General features: G+C 42.6%; 1 protein-coding gene and 1 pseudogene across 1 annotated transcript in view; one reads left to right on the top strand and one right to left on the bottom strand.

The window, feature by feature from the left end:
• The window catches only part of LMNB1 (lamin B1), a 66,923-nt gene extending 48,512 nt beyond the window's left edge, over positions 1-18,411 (bottom strand). Inside the window, exons 1-2 of the mRNA XM_061188110.1 lie at positions 18,289-18,411; positions 17,682-18,185 (exon numbers count right to left, since the gene is read on the bottom strand). Coding sequence (XP_061044093.1) covers positions 17,682-18,040 — 359 coding nt within the window. The 5' untranslated portion in view covers positions 18,041-18,185; positions 18,289-18,411. The remainder of the gene's footprint in view (positions 1-17,681; positions 18,186-18,288) is intronic.
• On the top strand, positions 1,513-16,848 carry LOC133089526 (protein S100-A2-like; annotated as a pseudogene).
• Positions 18,412-20,312: the final 1,901 nt, after the last annotated feature.

Below are 20,312 nucleotides of genomic sequence, written 5' to 3'. Positions count from 1 at the left end.
GTCTAAGAAAGACAAAAAAGTACACAGTGCTGCAAGAACACCTGATGTGACTTCTGGGTAAAAATGGCACATTAGACATTACTCCACTATTACCCCTTCCAGAAACACAACTAAACAACTGAGGAACAAATTCACAATGAAAACAACTGACAAGGAAAGAACAAAATTTTAGAAGCTGAAATTAGATGAGTGAAAACGAGCTTAGTCCACCCAAGAGTGCTGAATCCCAAAGCCAGACACAGGGCTATGTGAGAAGTAACCTAATTTATACTGCAGATACTGCTGATAGCAACAGATACCCTGGTACTCTGAAGTAGGACTAGATGAAAATCTATTTAAGAGGCAAAGCAGATCGCACTCCAAGTTCCTGGGCCAATGGCCCCTCATTCACCAGGATAAAAGAGGAAAGGTTTATTCTCTAAGGAGTAAAACAGAATCTCAGACCTGGCGTCACCTGGTACAGCCAAAGGCAGCACTACCATACTGAAAAGGCAGGAGAATTCCAGTGGACTTTTACAGATGCTGATGTCGCCTCTCAATCTGCCTCAGCTCAAAGCACGCTGTGCAGCCAAAGCCCAAGAGAGAAGACCTGAAGACACTGATACTGGGTGTTCCCAATGAAATGATTCCACTGTTACACAATTAAGCTTAGTCAAGAAGCCCCACTCATGCGTAGAGCTTCCCATCAGATTTTTAGAGCCCTACTTCTGAATACAGAGGACATACAATAGTCATCAGACCTCTGAGAAAAACTCCGTGAATTGACTCACCCAATGGCTATTCCACACTCCCAGTTGTGCTTTCTTAAACTAGAAAACTAAAAACTACATTTGCCAGAATCTCTTGCAGCTAGGCTTCTGGATGCAAATTAGGTACTCTAATACATCCATAAGCGATATGAAAGAAGGAAGTATCATGGGGCCACCGTCCTGGTCTTTGTGGCAATTTTCCTGCTGACAAGCGGGGTCATTAAAACCTGAAGTTCTTTTGTCCTATATCAATACCACACACATTACCGTAGTAAACTCTGAAATCAGGAACTGACTCCTCCAATTTTTGAGATTGTTTTGGCTATTCTGGATACCATGCATTTCCATTTAAATTTTAGGCTCAGCTTGTCAATTTACAAACGAGGCAGCTGTGATTCTGATAGAAACTGCACTGAACCTGTGGGTCAATATGGGGAGAATTGCCATCTTAACAATATTAAGGTGTCTAGACACGGCTGTGGGCTCAGGAAGTCTTAGGGCAGCCTCTCTGCTGATGGGTGGGGCTGTGTTCCCACCTGGTTGGTGGCTTGGCCTGAGGCGTCCCAGCACTGGAGCCTACAGACTGTTGGGTGGGGCCAGGTCTCAGTGCTGGTTACCTGGGCAAGATGTCCGCCTCGAGGAGAGTTCATGCAGATGGATACTCCCCAAAATGTCCACCACAAGCTTTCATGGCCCCAGAAGAACCACAGCCAACCCCCACCTCCCCAGGAGACCCTCCAAGACCAGCAGCCCCAGATCCAAGATGTCCAGTCCCTTGAAGCAGGTTCTGGCTGTGATGGTCACCACCTTCCACAAGTACTCCAACCAAGAGGGCAACAAGTTCAAGCTGACTAAGGGGGAGATGAAGGAATTCTGCACAAGGAGCTGCCCAACTTTGTGGGGGAGAAGGTGGATGAGGAGGGCCTGAAGCTGATGGGTGATCTGGATGAGGACAGCAACCAGCAGGAGGACTTCCAGGAGTACACTGCTTTTCTACCCCTCATCACTACCGTGTGCAATGACGTCTTCCAGGGCTCCCCAGAGCAGCCCGGATGCAGAACTCCTGGCTCCCTGCCATGGGTCTCTTGGGCCCAGGAGGACTCTGTCTTTTTTAGTTTTATATTCAGTAGATGTTTTTGCTTCTTGACAACACCCTGCCAAAAATATATATATATACCAATATTAAGTCTTCTAATCCATCAATATAGGATGTCCTTCCACTTATTTAGGTCTTCTTTAATTTCTTCCAACAATGTTTTGTGATTCTCAGTGTACAAGTCTTGTACTTCTTCTGTTCAATTTATTCATAAGTACTTCATCTCTTTGATGCTACGGAAAATGAAGTTTTCTTAATTTGATTTTTGGAGTGTTCACTACTAGTTTACAGAAATACAGCTGAGTTTTGTACATTGCTTTCATACCCTGAAATCTTGCTGAACTTATTTATTAGCTTTCAAGAGTTTTTAGTTTTTGTTTTTTACAGATTCCTTAGGATTTTCTTAGAATCATTTCATCTGCAAATAGAGACACAGGTGACCCTTGAACATCAAAGGTTTTAACTACAAGGGTCCACTTACGTGCAGATTTTTTTCAATAGTAAAAACTATAGTACTACATGATCTGCAGTTGTTTGGCTACAGAGGGCTGCCTATAAGTTATACATGGATTTTTGCCTTGCAAAAGTCGCCCCCCCCCAACCCCCATGCTGTTCAAGCGTCAACTGTGTAGTTGTTTTACTACTTCTTTTCTGATCTGAATGCCTTTTATTTCTTTTTCTTCCTTAACTGCCCTGGCTAGAACCTCCAATACAATGTTGTATATAAGTGGTAAGAGTGGGCAACCCTGTCTTATTCCTGACCTTAGGGAGAAAGCAGTCAGTCTTTACCATTAAATATGATGTTAGCTATAGGTTTTTCACAGATACCTTTTACCAAGTTAAGAAGTTCCCTTTTATCCCTCATTTGAATATTTTTATCATGAAAGACTGGTACATTTTGTCAAATGCTTTTTCTTCCTCTATTGAGATGATCATATGGTTTTGGTCCTTCGTTCTATTAATATGGTATATTACACTGTTTACTTTCACAGACTGAACCAACCTTGCATTCCCAGGATAAATCCCACTTGGTGATGGTGTATAATCCTTTTACATGTTGGTGGGTTTGGTTTGCCAGTATTTTTGCACCTATATTCATAAGGGATATCGGTCTGTAAAGTTTTTCTGAAATAACGTCCATTCTAAGTCCATTCTCCAGTTTGCTTGGTGTCATGAGGCAGTTGTTCTTACAGCAACAGCAGTGACAGCTTCCTGGTACTGAAGTATAGCTATACACTGTTTTTTCAATTCAGTGGTTTCAGTGGTGACCTCAGACATAAAAGCTCCCAAAGAAGATCAGTTCTACAGTGTTTGAGGTATTGTTCCTGCTTCTCTGACCCTTCTAATAATTTTTTATAAGCATCTACCTTCCATATTGTTTTCCTTTCTGATTAAGATATCTATTGGTTTCCTGACAGATACAAAGACCTAAACAATTAGAAAAAGAAATTAACTTGGAACAAACGGGAACTATGAAGGAAAACAGAGACTTCTGAAAAGAGAAACCACTGCATCCATGAAACTGAAATGAGATCAGTATGCGATAAAGAACCACTGAGAATAAAAAGAAGCTATTGGAAATTTAGAATATGACAGCAAAAATTGGAAGATAAAATGAAGAACATCTAGCAGAGAAAAAAAGATTTTTTAAGATAAGAAAACTAAAGGATCAATTTAAGAGGTCCAACATTTGAATAACAGGAGTCTCCAAAAGTAATAAAAGGAAGAAATCATCAATAAAATAATTTAAGAATGTTTCCAAGAACTGAAGACATGAATTTCCAGACTGAAGAATTCTCACCAAATGACCAGCACAATGGATGAAAAAAGATCCACACCAAGGAACATCCTTGTGAAATTTAAGAACTAGACCACAAAGATGATACAAGCTTTTTAATTTTTCACTCATTAGTACTTCGTAGCAACAACAAAAGCTAGAAAACTGTAGAGCATGCCTTCAAAATCCTGAGGTAATATTCTTTACAACTTAGAATTCTATACCAAAACTATCAATGCTTATATGAAATACAACTAGACTAGAAAAGAGCACAGACTCCAAATGATACTTCTTTAATAAGGTAAAACTGGGACTTCCCTGGTGGTCCCGTGGTTAAGAATGCTCCTTCCAAAGCAGGGGACGCAGGTTTGATTCCTGGTTGAGGAACTAAGATCCCACATGCCGCAGGGCAACTAAGCCCACACTCCGCAACTACTAAGCCTGTGCGCTCTGGAGCCTGCACGCCACAACTAGAGAGCCCGTGTGCTGCAACTAGAGAGCCCGTGTGCTGCAACTACTGAGCTCACGTGCCACAGCTAGAGAGAAGCCCGTGCGCCACAACGAAAAATCCCACATGCCACAACGAAGATCCCGCGTGCCACAACTAAGACCCAACGCAGCCAAATAAATAAATAAATATTTTCTTTTAAATAAGATAAAACTAATAGAAAGCCTCCTGATTCTGAATGGCTTGATGTTTTAACAACTGGTATCATCTTTCTTTATAGTTAGACAAAACTAAGTAAGTGGGAAAAATGCTATTTTTACAGGCAATCAAAAGGTGGTACAGGGAAGGGAAACTAAGTATAGTACACTGTTGAGTTCTGCTGGGGATTATGTTCATAGAGTATAGGTATTTTTGCTATAACACAATATATGTGTTCTTGAAAACTCTTACATTCTGCACATATTAAAATTAACAAAGAATGGGAAAAATAAGGTTGGAAGAAACCACTAAAAACCTATGCAACCTTGTAACCAGAGCACCAGCAGTAACATAATTAGTACCCCAGGGACTTCCCTGGTGGTGCAGTGGTTAAGAATCCACCTGCCAGTGCAGGGGACATGCGTTCGAGCCCTGGTCTGGGAAGATCCCACATGCCACAGAACAACTGAGCCCGTGTGCCACAACTATTGAGCCTATGCTCTAGAGCTCATGAGCCAGAACTACTGAGCCTGCATGCCACAACTACTGAAGCCTGAGCACCTAGAGCCCATGCTCTGCAAAACAAGAGAAGCCACCTGAGAGAAGCCCATGCACAACGAAGAGTAGCCCCCGCTCACCGCAACTAGAGAAAGCCCACGTGCAGCAACAAAGACCCAATGCAGCCAAAAACAAATTTAAAAAATAAAAATAAAAATAAACTTTAAAAAATAATAATGATGATAATTAGTACTCCAGGAGATGACTTGGACAATGCAAGCAGTCAGTTTAGTGTGGCTAGAGCTGCCTCAAGAGATGCTCAGAGATGCACAACATCGGAGTGGCCATGCTGGCTTGCAGGAACTGAGACATTAGAGATAGAAATAGACTCTGGACTCTGAACACAACCCCGGCTATAAGAACAAAGGTGGTGCACACCTCTCTGGGGGAGGGAATCCTGGGTGCAGGCACTCCTTTAACTTTCTTAAAATAGAGTTGAAATCAGAGCTTTCTTTCCCTCTGAACTCTACTCTTGATATTCTGACTCTCCTTTACTAGGAAAAGTCATATATAAGTCAATACAACCTCTAATTACAATAATATCATTTCTCTATTTACCACTCACATATGAGCCAACTGGTGCTACAGAAGCATTTACAGAACACAGTGAAATAATATTTTATATACCAAAACTGATCTAAACTAATCTCAACTAAAATGTAATGTATGACTATTGGGAGGATAAGAGGAAGAAAAATTTGTTATGAAGAACAAAATGAAAAACTCAATTCCTCATCTTCCATGGCAAAAAGTCAACAATGCCATTTAGATATCGAGAAAAATATCAAAGGAGCAGTTAAAATAGTTGAAGGTAATTTTTTCATAAGAAGTCTTGGAGATCTCTGAATCCTTAAATTATGTACACACATACATGTTTGTTGGATAGTCACAGGTTTTGTTTTTTTTTTTCAAAGCTCACATTTAAAAAACCGGATAGGGAAGATTTCCCTAAGAAATGAATTAAACAGAGATCTGAGGTTTAAGGAGGAGTTAACCCAATGATGAGAGAAGTCCAGACAAAGGAAACTGCATATGCAAAGGCCCTATTAAGAGAGAGCATGGTAAACAGGACTGAATAAAAAATATCATGGTTGGAGAGGAGAGAGCAAGACCAAGTATGGTGTGAGTTGAAGCCACAGTCATTCAGGAGCCAGCTCATGAAGAGAAGAACTTTTAGGTATGTCCAAGTTTGTCTAGGGCAATTTCCATTGATGCCAGTGTCCCAGCATAATTATCAATAGCTCCCTCTCTCACACCAAGAAGGAAGTAACCCTGTTTGAATGCTAAATTATACGGTCACCCTAGTATTAGGTAATACTGAGGCTTTTACTCTTTATCCTAGAAGCTACTATCCTGGAAGCCACTTAAAGTGTTTTAAGCAAAGGCGGTGAAGCAATCATTTTTTTAGTGCAGAGTGTTAGAGGGGTAAGTGTTCTAGTACCCTATCCAATGTTTTGTTATATAAACATTGAGTAAGAATCTACTTTAAATCGACCTTTAAGAATGTCTTCTTCCTTTCACATCAAACACTCTTTATGACCTAAACTCATGACCTTTATTCCCATTTCTTCCTTAATTATGGTCAGTGGCTTTGACCCTACTGCTCTTCTCTAGCATTAGATGCTCCTCACAGTCAACAATAAGTTCCCACGAACCAAAGTCAATGGATACTTTTTAGGCCTTATCACACCAAAACCGTACTACCATTCCTTTGTAAATCTCCTTGTTCCATAACTCAATTCTTGTCCTTCCTCTCTGGCCATTACTTATCATCTTCATTGTGGGTTTTCTATCCCCTACCTAGTCCTCACACGTAGATGTTTTCCATGTCTCTGACTTCACCCCTCTTCTTTTCTCTCTCTACCCCCAAATATCACCATGCTCCAAAAACTGTATCTCCAATCAAGTATCTCCTCGGAGCTCCAGAGAAGTACTCCAAATTGCCAGCTGACATCTCCATCTAGAAATCCAGCAACTCACTAACTCACTAACACCACTAACTCACCACTAACTCTAAGTAGGGTCCTCCAAATCTGTTCCTGCCCTACCAGTCTCTGTTAAGAGCAACACTATCTCCCCAGGTGCCCATGCATGGAAGCAGTCACCCTAGACTCCATTCTCCCTAATCTCCCATGCTCAGTATCTCTTAAATCCACCTTCTGCCCTTTCCCACTTCCTACCTCAGTTTAGGAGCCATCTCATTACTCCCCACATGTCCGTACTAGTGTTTTTACCTCTACTCTTCTTTTCCTCCATGCAAAAGCCAGACTGACCATGCCACTCTTCTGCCTGAAATTCTTGAGGCTCCTGATTACCCAAAATCTAACCATCCCTCACACCAAGTATTTATATAGATATATACAGCTCTAGTTAGATGCACTATTTGCCTTTCAGGACAACACCTCTACTAATGTTTTCCATTAGAAGCCAACCCTACTTAATCTCTCAAGACTCAGATTTCACTGCCTCCCCAATTCCTCTGGGATGTCTCTCAAAACTTTACAAAGCTCCTACTCTGCCTTATGTGGTATGTAGCCCCTCTCTCCATAGCAAGATGTGGATACTGCTATCATAGCACTTATTACATTGTACTAGCATATTGCAGTTACAGTATCACAATACTGTAGTGCTTTTTATGTCTTCCTCACTACATTGTAAGCAACTTGTTAACAGGCACTAAGTGTCCCATCTCCCTGTTACCAGCATCTGATTCACGGCCTGGCATGTAGTACTTGTAATAGGGAAGAACAAATCTGACTCCATATTGGATCTGTTTCTTCTACTTTAACCTTTGCATTCTATTACTTTTGCTGTAAGTTAATCATTAAAGGGATGTTGCCTACAGCTTAAAGTATACATAATGAGCCATCTCCAGGAACCCTGTCTCCCAGTTAAGCTAAAATACCTTGGTTTAGTTCACTAGGAATAACCAGGCCTAACCAGGCCCACCTGGGAATGGATGCAGGAAAGAAGAAATTAACACATCCCCTCCCATTCTGGCCTGAACCAGGAAATATTAGCAACAACATATCACCTTTTTTACTTTACCCCTCACCTCCCCCTCTTTGTTCTGAAAGAAACTAGCACCCAAACCCAGGCAAGACGGTTCTTTGGGACACTAGTCCACCATCTTCTTGGTGTGCTGGCCTTCCAAATAGTCACTATTCCCTGCCCCAACAACTTGTTTCTCGATTTACTGGCCTTCTGTGTGGGGAGCAGTACAAGCTTGGACTTCGTAACAGTACCTGTTCCACAAATGTGTGCTGAATAAAAAATGAAAAGAATATTTCTGCCATGAGTATTCAAGACTTATTTAGAGATTTTAGTTTATTTTGAAGTTATTATTAAGGCATGGAGTAAAGTAGGAGTTTTTCAACAAGGAAGAAAAGACAAAAGAGGTCTCTTTCAGTAATTCATTTTTACCCTTTCCTTATTAGCAAATGAAGCCCTCAGTATTTCAAACAGCTGCCTCAGTTACTGCACCCTCCTGACAAATCCAAAATTATCTCAAATATCACTGTGAAAAACTCACATCTAGTACCATTTCCAAAAGTAGCACCCAAACCTGAAAGTCAACTGTCTTATGTAAGACTTCAAGTCCAAGGACAGATGACAGTGCTCCACGAGCCTGCTTCAGGTCGGTATTAAATGGCGTGATCCATGTAAAAACCCTGTAACAATGCTAGAAGACAGAGCTAGGATCTATTCTAGCTCTGCCATTTATCTGCTAAGTTATCCCAGGCAAAATACCTAACCTCTCTGAGCCTCAAGTTTCCTCCCCCATCAAACAGGGTTATCATAACACTTAAAAGACAGTGTCTGTAAAGCATCTAGCATAGTACCTGGCAAACACAATAAGCAGAAGATAAATGTTAGCTCTTTTTGTCCCGCATCTTGCACCAGTATTCTAATCTCTCTAGGTCTCAATTTCTGAACCTACACAGTGGGCTGGATAGATCAGATGATCCAAGTCCCCTCCTAGCTGTAAAAGTGCTATAATCCTATGATCAATAAACACAAATGCAATAAAGGCAAAAAATTAAATTTAAAAAGGACCAAGCAAACGTATTAGCTAGGGAAAGTCTCACTTATCATCTAGGTCTACAGCAAAGATATCAGCAGAAACCTAAGATTATGACCCAAATGTGAATCTTTTTACTCCTTTATATTCGCAACATGAGCATAACAATAAAAATGACCGAGAACTAAAAAGAACCTGCAGAAATTAAAAATAAATTCCCCCAAATGGACACCCATATGCTGTTACTGGCATCAAAAATTGGCAAAGTTGTAATTACTTTATCCAATGGTTAACATTTCACCAGTAAATTAGTTTAACATTTAACCATTTTTATCAATATGTTAACCAGGAGAAAAAATTTGATATTGTCAGAAAGTGGGAAGAGGATAATCATGGCCCTCTATGGCCTCTGAGAAATTAGGTAGTCACTGCAAAGCCGACATCTCTGGTCACGGTAAACTAATCCTACCCATTAAAAGCTGTTGACGTATCTTCAAAATGATGATATAGCACATTTACTGACATGTAAAGAAGTTCACAAAGCAGTGTAGCATGAAAGAAGGTTACGCATCAATATTTATCATGAACCCATTTTTCGTTAATAATATAGATATAAAAACTTCAGAGCTCTTATTTATGGAACTAAGGGTGACTTTTACTTTCTTCTTGGTGTTTATTTGTATTTTCTAATTTTCCATAATGAATATATAATTTTTGTGTGACAAAAAAATTAGTTTTTAAAAATTTCTCAAGTATAACAGCCAAAACACAATCCCTTTTATCAGAGAGATATACTGGGGGAAAAAAAAAAAAAAGAATTTAAAAACTCTAATTAGGAAACTTCCCTGGATCCCAGAAATAATTGGGAACTTCAGTTAGACAGGGTCTCGTCACCCAATTAACACTTCAGGCTCATTCTCACTGTTTGTGCATGAAATAGACCCACAGTGATGATATAAAAGTCTAAAGATCTCTAGCTCAGAAATATCTGAGGTGATGTCATCTGGACAAATGAAAAGAACAAGCATAATGGAGTATATGGAGTATATGGAGGGAAAAAAAAACATTCAGCACCATATTTTTATAGTGCTTTATCTTTCATTCTGTGTGTTTACTTCCTTGAGTCTGGGTACACCAAAAGATTACCTAGTCTAACCTCCTAGTTTAAATAAACAACTCCAAAAGATATCATGCTCTACCAAACATCCTTTGAAAGCATGGGAAGGAAGCATCATGATGATTTCATTACTTAGGACCTGTCTCCTAGACTTTAACACCAATTCTAGGGGTCTATCCTTCCTGTTCTTCCCTTGAAAATTAAAGTAATATTTACCATGGAGTTTTATACCTTTCATATTAAGGCAAGGGTGTTACTGGCAACTTGCTTCTACCAGGGCAAAATAAGGACATAAACAAAAGACCAAGTAATACATGGGATCAAGATTTTTGTTTTTCAATTAATTATCCTACCTACCAAGCAAAGTCCCTAGAGCAGATTAGCATTTATTACTGTAGGTTTGAAAACTGAAAAATATGAATGTTAAAACAACCCTGCAGATACTGTTTAGCCCTGCACCTAAATTTCATTCTGTGTGACCAAAATATGTAGAAAGTCAACAGAGTAAACATATACAATAAGTCCAAATATACAGTAAATCCCCAGCACCCCCTTCTCCCCAAAGAAAGAGAAAAAAAATAGTTTATCTGATTTACTTTCATTTCCATATACTTCCTAATTTCTTCAAATAGCCAATTCTGATAAAAATCCATCCGTTACTATGAGACAAGTAAATGACAGGCTAGAAAAAGATGTGGGTTTCTTAATTCTTCCTGAGATTCAGAAAACTACTAGTTATGCCTTATCCCAATTACACAGATGAGGCATGAAAGCTCAAAGAATTAAAGTATTAATACCTGCCCCAAGTCACAAAATGTTAAGAAGGTGCAACTTCATGTAGTGCTCTTGCTTAACACTACTGTATCTCAGGCTACTGTGACTGACAAGTGTCCCAGTTATACATGCGAGTAGCGCGTGAACATCTGTACACATTTTTTAACGAAAACACACAAATACAAATTTCCCAACAGAAGTTTCCTTACTAACGTACTGACAAAGTAAAATCAGAGGAATGTCGTTTTCCCAAAGGAATATACTATGTAGGCTTGATCTCAACCTCAAACCTATCCTATTCAAAACTTGCTTGGGGATGGAGGTAGGAAGCCTACAAATCTTCAGGTGCATATATACTGTGAAAAAAACACAAGCAACATTACACTTTATTCTATTTTGAGAAAAACTTTTCTTTTCATAAAATTATATTTAAAAAGAAGCACCATCTGTTTTGAAAAGATATGAAATTCTGCTTTAAATAACAAATTTTTTGTCCAGTATCTCAAAGATTAATTTGAAAACACTGGCTTTGAGGCCTAATACCTATAATACACTAAACTATGTTTCTTGGGACATCCTTTTTATTTTTTTTTAAGATTTAATTTTAGTTTTATTTTTTTGGCTACACTGGGTCTTTGTTGCTGCGCGCAGGCTTTCTCTAGTGGCGAGCAGGGGCTACTCTTTGTTGAGGTGCACGGGCTTCTCATTGCATTGTGGTGGCTTCTCTTGTTGTGGAGCACGGGCTCCAGTAGTTGCAGCATGTGGGTTCAGTAGTTGTGGCGCACAGGTTTAGCCGCTCCGTGGCATATGGGATCCTCCCAGACCAGGGATCAAACCTGTGTCCCCTGCATTGGCAGGTGGATTCTTATCCACTATGCCACCAGGGAAGTCCCGGGACATCCTTTTAAAAAAATTTTTTTAAATGAAGGGACAGTAAATTGACTTGCTCAGCATCTCAAACAATCCTACAGCATCCATTATTAGTTATATTCCAGTGAGCCCCCATCTCCAGTTTCCTAATTAAGTCATACTTCTCAAAAAAGAGAAAATGACTTTAGAGTTAATTTTGCATCCTTTCAAGCTTGAATATCTACTGTGAACCAATCAATCAATCAAATTTATTTGTGTTTGAGGAATAAAGCACAACTTCTAGAACCTGATGAGTCAAGCGAAGTTACTAAGAAGCAGTCAATTAAAAAACATGAATCATTACTCTCTTATATGTAATCCCAGAGCTCTAAAACTTAAATTTTCATTAATTCATTTGATGACAAAACTTCACCTGAATGGACATGAGGCTATTTTTAGTTGTCTTTCTCCATTTACTGTGACTATTAATCTTTCCCTACAGAAATACCTGTTTCACATAGACTGCTACCCCAGACCCCAATGGGGTGTCATATACAGTATACGCATCATACTACCTTCTTAAAGTTGGAACTGCTTTTAATTCCAAACACTTGTGGCTATAAGGGTTTTACATAAAAGACTATGGACCTGTACCACTAAAGAAAAAAAAAAAAAATGTATGCATCCACAAAATTAGTTACTGAACAACTGTTCAACATAACTTTCTCTTACATTTAGTTTTCCTGCAGAATTAGTTAATACTGAAATTCTCAATTAAGTCAATTTTTCTTTGCTTTTTTGTTTAAAGTGTTGACTGATGGTATTCATCATCATTCTTGGCAAGTATTCCCCAAACAAACTTCCAATGAAATATAATTAGGCTTGGAATGAACTGGAGTACCTATATCTTAGATCTGAGATCAGTTTCCCTGTAAGAGACCACCTGCACAGAAGCCGCTGTCAAATTCTTTCTAGCAGGACAAGTGTCTCCTAGAATTCTTCTGTCTTTGAGGTATGTTGTATGCTAAAGAACCAAAAAGGGACTAAGTAATTTTGGAATCTATAATTCTCTCAACACTTGCTTTCTTAATCTAAATCCACCTAAATAATAGACTAATTACAAAGACTCTAACTCCAAATAAGTTACAGAAAATTATTCTTAAACGAAAGAGCTCAATGGACCCAAACAGATAATAAAACATTTCTTCCTTTTCATCTTACATATTATACTTCAATTATTGTTCAAAATTAAATTATTTCCAAGATTTCCAAGGATTACTATGCACAGGCACTGACCTCCCCACTAGATCCTAATAAAAAAGCAGTAGGGACTTCCCTGGTGGCACAGTGGTTAAGAATCCGCCTGCCAACACAGGGGACACGGGTTCAATCCCTGGTCTGAGAAGATCCCACATGCCACAGAGCAACTAAGCCCGTGCACCACAACTACTGAGCCTGCTCTCTAGACCCCGTGAGCCACAACTACTGAGCCCACATGCCGCAACTACTGAAGCCTGTGCGCCTAGAGCCCGTGCTCTGCAACAAGAGAAGCCACCACAAATGAGAAGCCCGCGCACCGCAATCAAGAGTAGCCCCTGCTCGCCGCAACTAGAGAAAGCCCGCACGCAGAAACGGAGACCCAACGCAGCCAAAAATAAACAAATAAATATTAAGGAAAAAAAGCAGAAAACATCGAATAAACCCATAGCAAGAAAGTGAACAGAAAAAGGATCATTAGCAAACATTTCAACAAATTTCTAGTAGATAAAATGTAGAGGATGTCCCTGGTGGCACAGTGGTTAAGAATCTGCTTGCCAATGCAGGGGACATGGGTTTGAGCCCCGGTCCAGGAAGATCCCACATTCCGCAGAGCAACTAAGCCCGTATGCCACAACTACTGAAGCCCGCGCGCCTAGGGCCCATGCTCTGCAACAAGAGAAGCCACCGCAATGAGAAGCCGGCACACCGCAAGGAAGAGTAGCCCCCACTCGCCGCAACTAGAGAAAGCCTGCATGCAGCAATGAAGACCCAACGCAGCCAAAGATAAATAAATAAACAAATTTTAAAAAAATAAAATAAAAACTTAGTGGCTTAAAAAAAAATGTAGATAAAAGTACCTATCACAGAACGTGCACACAGGGGTTACAGGAGAAAGTGAGGCAGACTTAAAATGAGGGATTAACTCATGAAAACAGCTTTGCACCTCACCCTCCTGGGCACCCCTTAACATAACTGCAGGCTTTCCAACAAGTTGGCCAAGAATACATCCCATTCCTATATAAAGAGTTCCTAATTTGCTCTTACACTCAGAAAAGTGGGAAGGAGCTACCTAAATAACCCGGCAGTAATATTCAAGCATTACCTAGTCCTTCATTTGAAAATGTAGACAACCAAGGATCAGCAATTGACAAAAATGAGTAGGAAGATACAAAGCAAACCAAACAAGAAGAACAAGTGACCAGGGAGGGAAAAGAGATAATCCAATTAACAGAAGAGAATTTAAAAAGAAAACCCTAAATATTACCCTCAGACGGATTAAAGAAAATAATGCATCCTTAAAAATAAACACAAGAGGACTTCCCTGGTGGCACAGTGGTTAAGAATCTGCCTGCCAATGCAGGGGACACGGGTTCGAGCCCTGGTCTGCGAAGATCCCACATGCCGCGGAAAAACTAAGCCCGTGAGCCACAACTACTGAGCCTGCGCGTCTGGAGCCTGTGCTCCGCAACAAGAGAGGCCGCGACAGTGAGAGGCCCGTGCACCGCGATGAAGAGTGGCCCCCGCTCGCCGCAACTAGAGAAAGCCCTCGCACAGAAACGAAGACCCAACACAGCCAAAAATAAATAAATAAATTTAAAAAAAATAAAAAAATAAACACAAGCTGAAAAAAAGAGAAATACCTGTACAAAAAGATTTCTTGGAATTAAAAGTATGACTTGTGCCTTTAAAATGTCACTATTGAGCTGGAGAAGAGCAAAGTAATTTCCCAGGATGAAAAAAAGAATTATAAGAAAACAAGAAACCCAAGAGTTCAACATTCCAACAAGAGAGAACAGAGAAAATGGAGCACAGAAAATGTACGAATAAAGTAAATTTCCCAGAGCTAAACAAAGACCAAGCCTTTAAATGGAAAGGACCTGCTTAAAACAACTACGATGCATAAGAGAATATCCATACCTAAACCTATCACCATGCAATCCCAGAAAACCAGGAGAAAAGAAAATTCCAAAGCTTCCCGAGAGGCAAAGCAATTACCAAAAGAAAGTAACTGTGACTGGCATTAGGTAGACATGAACAACAACTGGCTACTAGAAGACAATGGGGCAATATGATACTTTCCAAGCTGTGAGGAAAAATGTTGAACCAGTATTCTATACCTAGCCCAACTATTAATCAAGCATGAGACAAAAATCAAAATTATTTTCAGACACACGAGACTTGGAAAGTCTACCTCCTGCCATCTTTTCTGAATAAGTAACTTAAGGATGTTCTCCAATAAAATGAAGGAAGAAACCAAGGAACTGAAAATATGTGATACAGGAGGAAACTGGGTCTAAATCAGGTAAATTCCTAGGACGTCAACTGCACATCATGTCTTAAGAGCAGAGAACTTAAGGGAAGAAAGTAGCCTCATATAATAGATATTATGATTAGATATCTTTTAAAAGTTTGAAGGTATGCTAAAGGCAAATTTTTCTTTAATCAGCAAGAAAAATGGAAGGCTATTTAGGAACAAAATTGTACAAAGAAAGTCAGGATTGAAATATGAAAGTAAAATGTGGTATGTTTTGAGGAATTGATGGCACATCAGAAAAGAAAATACATCTAATCCTAATAATAGATATATATGTTCAGGCTCTCTATATATAGATATATATAGATATCTATCTATCTATCTATAAAATCCCAGTATACTACCTGACATCTCAAAGAAAATTGTTTTCAATTGTCAAGCCCTCAGACAGGCCTTCCTTAACTACACCATTCCTTCACCCTGCTCTATTTTTATTCCCCTAGTATCTGTTATCCTAACATTATATCACATACACTGATTTCATTGATTCTAACACATATATTCTTCACTTTTTAATCTTGATGAAACCAGCATGCATTTTACAATCCATGCAGAGCATTTCACAACTACAGTCAGCCAGGTGGCAGTCTTGTTACTGTGTGAAAAACCTTCAGTGGATACCTTCTGAAAAGATTATAAAAGCACCAGCATCAAAATGTTTCAGATTAGATGAAATACAATTTTTATTCGCTTGATGGGTATCTCCCCCTATCATCAACGTAAGGGCAGTAACTTATTTTTTTCAAATCTCTGTATCCTCCACATAAAACAGCGACTGGCAGGTAACAGATAGATACTTAATCTGTGTCACACTTTAACATCTCTGAAAACAGGGTGGGTCCAAAAGGATGGATCCTAGAGTTGGCCCTGAAGTTTTTCTTCTTAGTGGTACACGTGATAATGGTGAATCATATAAGCAATGGCATCCAAGATATGAAGAAATTCAGTAATGAAAAATTTGGAGAAAGATGGAGACAGTAGTGAGCGAACTGACCCATTTCAAAAGACGACTCCAAAGATTAGAAAATCCAGGAAACAGAAGCATAAGCTTATTATTATTTTTATTTTGTGGAACTAAATACTCAGAGAAATAAAAACAAAAAGGGCTAAATGTGATTGTCTCCTGGAAAGAGGCAAGCGACATCGTTTTTCACTATAAGCCCGTCTATACCTTTTTTTTTTTTTTACCAAGTGCACATATTCTTTATGAACCGTTTTTCAAGTATTTAACAAGATGGGGAAGTTGAGATTCACATACTGAAAATCACAGAGACCGAGACAGGAACATTTACACGGAGACAGAAAGACATTCAGGGGAACACAAAGTCAAAGTCAGAATCAGGTATCTCCAGAGATCTCAACTGGCAAGAGGGGATGAAGACCACCGGAATTCTGGAGGCAAACCGAGCAATATTCTAAAGCGTGACATCAACACTAGCTGCCTACTGAGGATAACTATGCCATTTTGCTCATCAGAAAGTCAAGGTAGGATCCGCAAAGGTTTGCTAGTTTATCCGTGTGCCCCGGACTGAAAAATTCAGACCCTCTTATGTGAAAAAATTACAAGCTCTCCCTCGCCACAACTCTCCACATTTACACAACACCCTTTCACCTGCCCTGGCCTGTCAACACCATGACAGATGCGGGGACTGAGCTGGGCCTCCCCTACACCCGAAAAACCAAGTGACTATGTCTTGGCGGTACAAAAGCTAGGGGAGAGGACTGCTGCGGGAGGGCAGGCGGTTCGCCGATCCGAGAACGGTGACCAAGACGTGAAAAAACCCAGCTTGCGGAGTCCGGTGCAGAGAAATACCCAAAGACCCGCGCCTGTCTCCGCAGAAAGAACGAACACCTTCCCCCAGAGAAAGCTAACTAGCTTGAAAACCCAACTTGCCCAGAGCCGACAGTGGCGCGCAGTTCAGACTCCGCCCCTCCCTCTTCGCCCAAGGCAGGCGCAGAAAGATCGCAAAATGTCACAGGGCCAAGACTGAGCGCGCCAAAGCGGGACCCACCCCCGGGAGACCGGGACGCCAGAGGCAGGTCCCTCCCCTTCCTCTCTCCGCCCGCGCAGAGCTCATTCATTCTCCAGGCGGGCAGCCGGTCCTCCCCGGCCGGCCATTCCTGCACCGCAAACCCACCAGACGCTTTGTCTCGGGCCTGGCCGGAAACCCGGGCGCGCATTCGAGCGCGCGCCCAGACGCCACCTCCCCGCACCTGGCTCCCGCCCGATCTCCGCGCGTTTAAAGCCTTCTGGATCCCGGGGTCCGAGGCCCGAAGCCGGTCGCCTGTCGTTGGCGGCCCCAGGCGCGCACTTCGCCGAGTCCCACTGGGTATCCAGGATCGGGAAATGTGCATACCGGTCCCACCATCACTACAGCTTGAGACCCCCGCGCGACCCCCGCCCTCGCTGAAAAACACTAGATTCTTTCTCCTTCTTGGAGACCGAGACCCTGCCCCTTCCGAAGGACGTGAGCACCCCGGCCCTCGCCCTCCCGCCCGAGCTGCGCCCCCGGCACTCACTTGAGGAGCAGCTGGTCGTGCTCGGCCTTGAACTTGCCCAGCTCGATCTGCAGCTTGGCGCGCTCGCGGGCCGTGTCGTCGAGCGCGCGTCGCGCGTCGGCCAGCTCGGTCTCGTAGAGTGCCTTGAGGCCGGTGAGCTCGCGGCCGCGCACCTCCTCACGCTCCGTCACCTGCAGCTGCAGCGCGCTGTTCTCCGTCTCCAGGCTGCGCACCTTGTCGATGTACACGGCCAGCCGGTCGTTGAGCTCGCGCAGCTCCTCCTTCTCTTGCAGCCGCGACAGCCGCGTGGGGCTCAGTGGCGTGGCGGGGCCGCCGGCGCGGCTGCCCGTCCGCTGCGGCACGGGGGTCGCTGTCGCCATGGCGATCGGCGAGGAGAGCTGAGCGCGGAGGCCGCGGGCAGCGCCGGAACACGGAGGGGGCGGCAGGCGGAGAAGCCTGAGGGAAGGCACGAACCGACGATCCGCGCTCGCGGAGAGGCCGACGTCGGGGGGAAGGACGAAGCACCTGGGATGGCGGGAGAGGGGTTACAGCACAAAGGGCAAAGGGGGAGGACTACGAATCAATTAAACGTAAAACGCCCTTTGTAAGAAAACATGCACACACTCACACACGCGCGCACACACGCTCGGGAAATACGGGGTGAGGGTGGCCGGGAGGGCCGAGCAGAGTCCACGCGCCGCCGCCGCCGCCGAGTCTCCCGCCCGCAGCACTTTGTTTCCTCTCAGGCGGCGCTGAGCCGCGGGCGGGGGGAGGAGGGCGGAGGGGCGGGCTGGCTGCGAGCCGCTGGGGGCGGAGGTGGCGCGGGCCGCGGCGCCGCGCTCCCCAAGATGGCCGGCGCGCTCCGGCGTCTCCACGTGACCGTCGCTGGCCAATGGGGGCCGGCAACGCGGGGGCCGGGCCTGTAAATTCAAAATCTGGCCCGCAGGCAACCGTCGGCTCGGCGCGCCCGGCTGGGCGTGGCGGGGGGGCGGTAAGGACTGAGGGCTGTGGGGAGGAGTGCCGGGGAGTGCTCGCGCGGCGGCTTTGGGCCCCGCGCCGGCCGGGCCTTCCCACCAGCCCGCGGGGACCGCTTGTCGGGTCCGGTCGGCGGATGGCGGGAAGGGGCCCAGAGGTTTCCGGGGCGGGTCCGCGCCGCCGCCCACACCCGGCGGTTCAGGGAAATTCAAATGTAAACGTCTCTAACTGACACACGCAAAACTCGTAGAGTCCGGGACGACCGCGGGCGTTGTAACCTTATCCCCGCCCCGCGGTGAGGGTTCGGAAAACAGCCTGGAGGCCCGGCCGCTGTGGAGTTACGTAATGAGAGCTGGTGTTCGAGGTTCAAGACCAACTGCGTGCGGGTTCCAAGTGCAAGCCTTTATTTTTCTCTCAGGTGGAAAACGGTGTAGCAAAACACCTCCTCCCATCAAATTGACGCACGCGTGTCTAGAAGCGGATGGATAAAGACCACAGAACAGCCAGTGCTGATGGGCGGTCCCCGATCCGTTTATTTCTTAACAATTTAGGGCTTTATAAAATCAAAACCACCTCACAAGTGATATGATAAACATGTTACTAAGTAAATAGCACAAGCTATTCATGGTCATGCTTCACTAAAATCCCATGTATCAAAATCTAAACTTGTGAAAACTTAAGTAGAAATGCTTTTTGCTTTGAAAAGGGATTCCCCTGAAAAGTAATTGACCACAGTTCTAATAGAATGTCCATCAATCCCTTTGAAAAGTTTTAAACTTTTAGACTTAACATTTATTGAAGTTTACTATGTGCCCTGCCCTGGGCTTTTCGTGGATTATCCATCCACACATTCTGTGGTGTGGGAACCAGATTCCTTCCATTTGAAAATGTATCCACGTAATAGATGAATTTCCTTACGGCCGCCGGCAGGCGACAGGACTGCATTTGAACCCAGGCGGTTTCAATCGCCTCCAGAGCCTCGCCCTCAACTATAACCTGGAAGGCCAACTCAACCCTTTAGGGACGCATCGGTAGAGTAATTACAGGTTAGTTACCTTAATAATGGCAGAAATGAAGACTAGAATGTTCTTTAAATATTAATCATGCACTTAAGAATTAGTGAAGGGCACCGGTTGAATATCATCCTCCTTGAATTTCCGGGCACTCTATGAGTGATGATACTCTTCTTATTAACGGTTCTATTTCCTGCCCTGTTTGTTATCTAAAATACCTCCTTCCTTAACGTCCTTGACAATTAAAAAGTTGAAAAGGTTCTTTTTTGAAGTTGGTGTTAGGAGTTTATAAGTATTCAAGTACAGTTTTAATAACTTAAAAGGACCTTGAAAATCTAAATTACTTATAAAGAAATGAGGCCTAAAGAAGGTGAGTGCTGTGTCCAAGGTGGTAGAATCCGGATTGCAATGTAATTCCAGTCTTCTTGAGGCCCTTTCCACTACACTGACAGCTTGGCTTTCACTCCATACCCTCCTTTTACCTTAGACGTTAAAAAAAAAATATTTGGAAATATTTGAAAATTATTTTCTCTCCATTTTTGAAGACTGTATGTGAAGTGATTTCAGGCATGATCTCTACTGCTCTCAACCCCATTAAGCTTTCTCTTGAAAGCTTGAGAATCCCTCAATCTCATTGTTTTAGGAAACTCAGATTATATCCTAT

Source organism: Eubalaena glacialis, chromosome 4 (assembly GCF_028564815.1).
Source record: "Eubalaena glacialis isolate mEubGla1 chromosome 4, mEubGla1.1.hap2.+ XY, whole genome shotgun sequence".
Taxonomy (NCBI): domain Eukaryota; kingdom Metazoa; phylum Chordata; class Mammalia; order Artiodactyla; family Balaenidae; genus Eubalaena; species Eubalaena glacialis.
The sequence above is the reverse complement of the archived record's forward strand: the minus strand, read 5'-3'. Positions and strand labels throughout refer to the sequence as shown.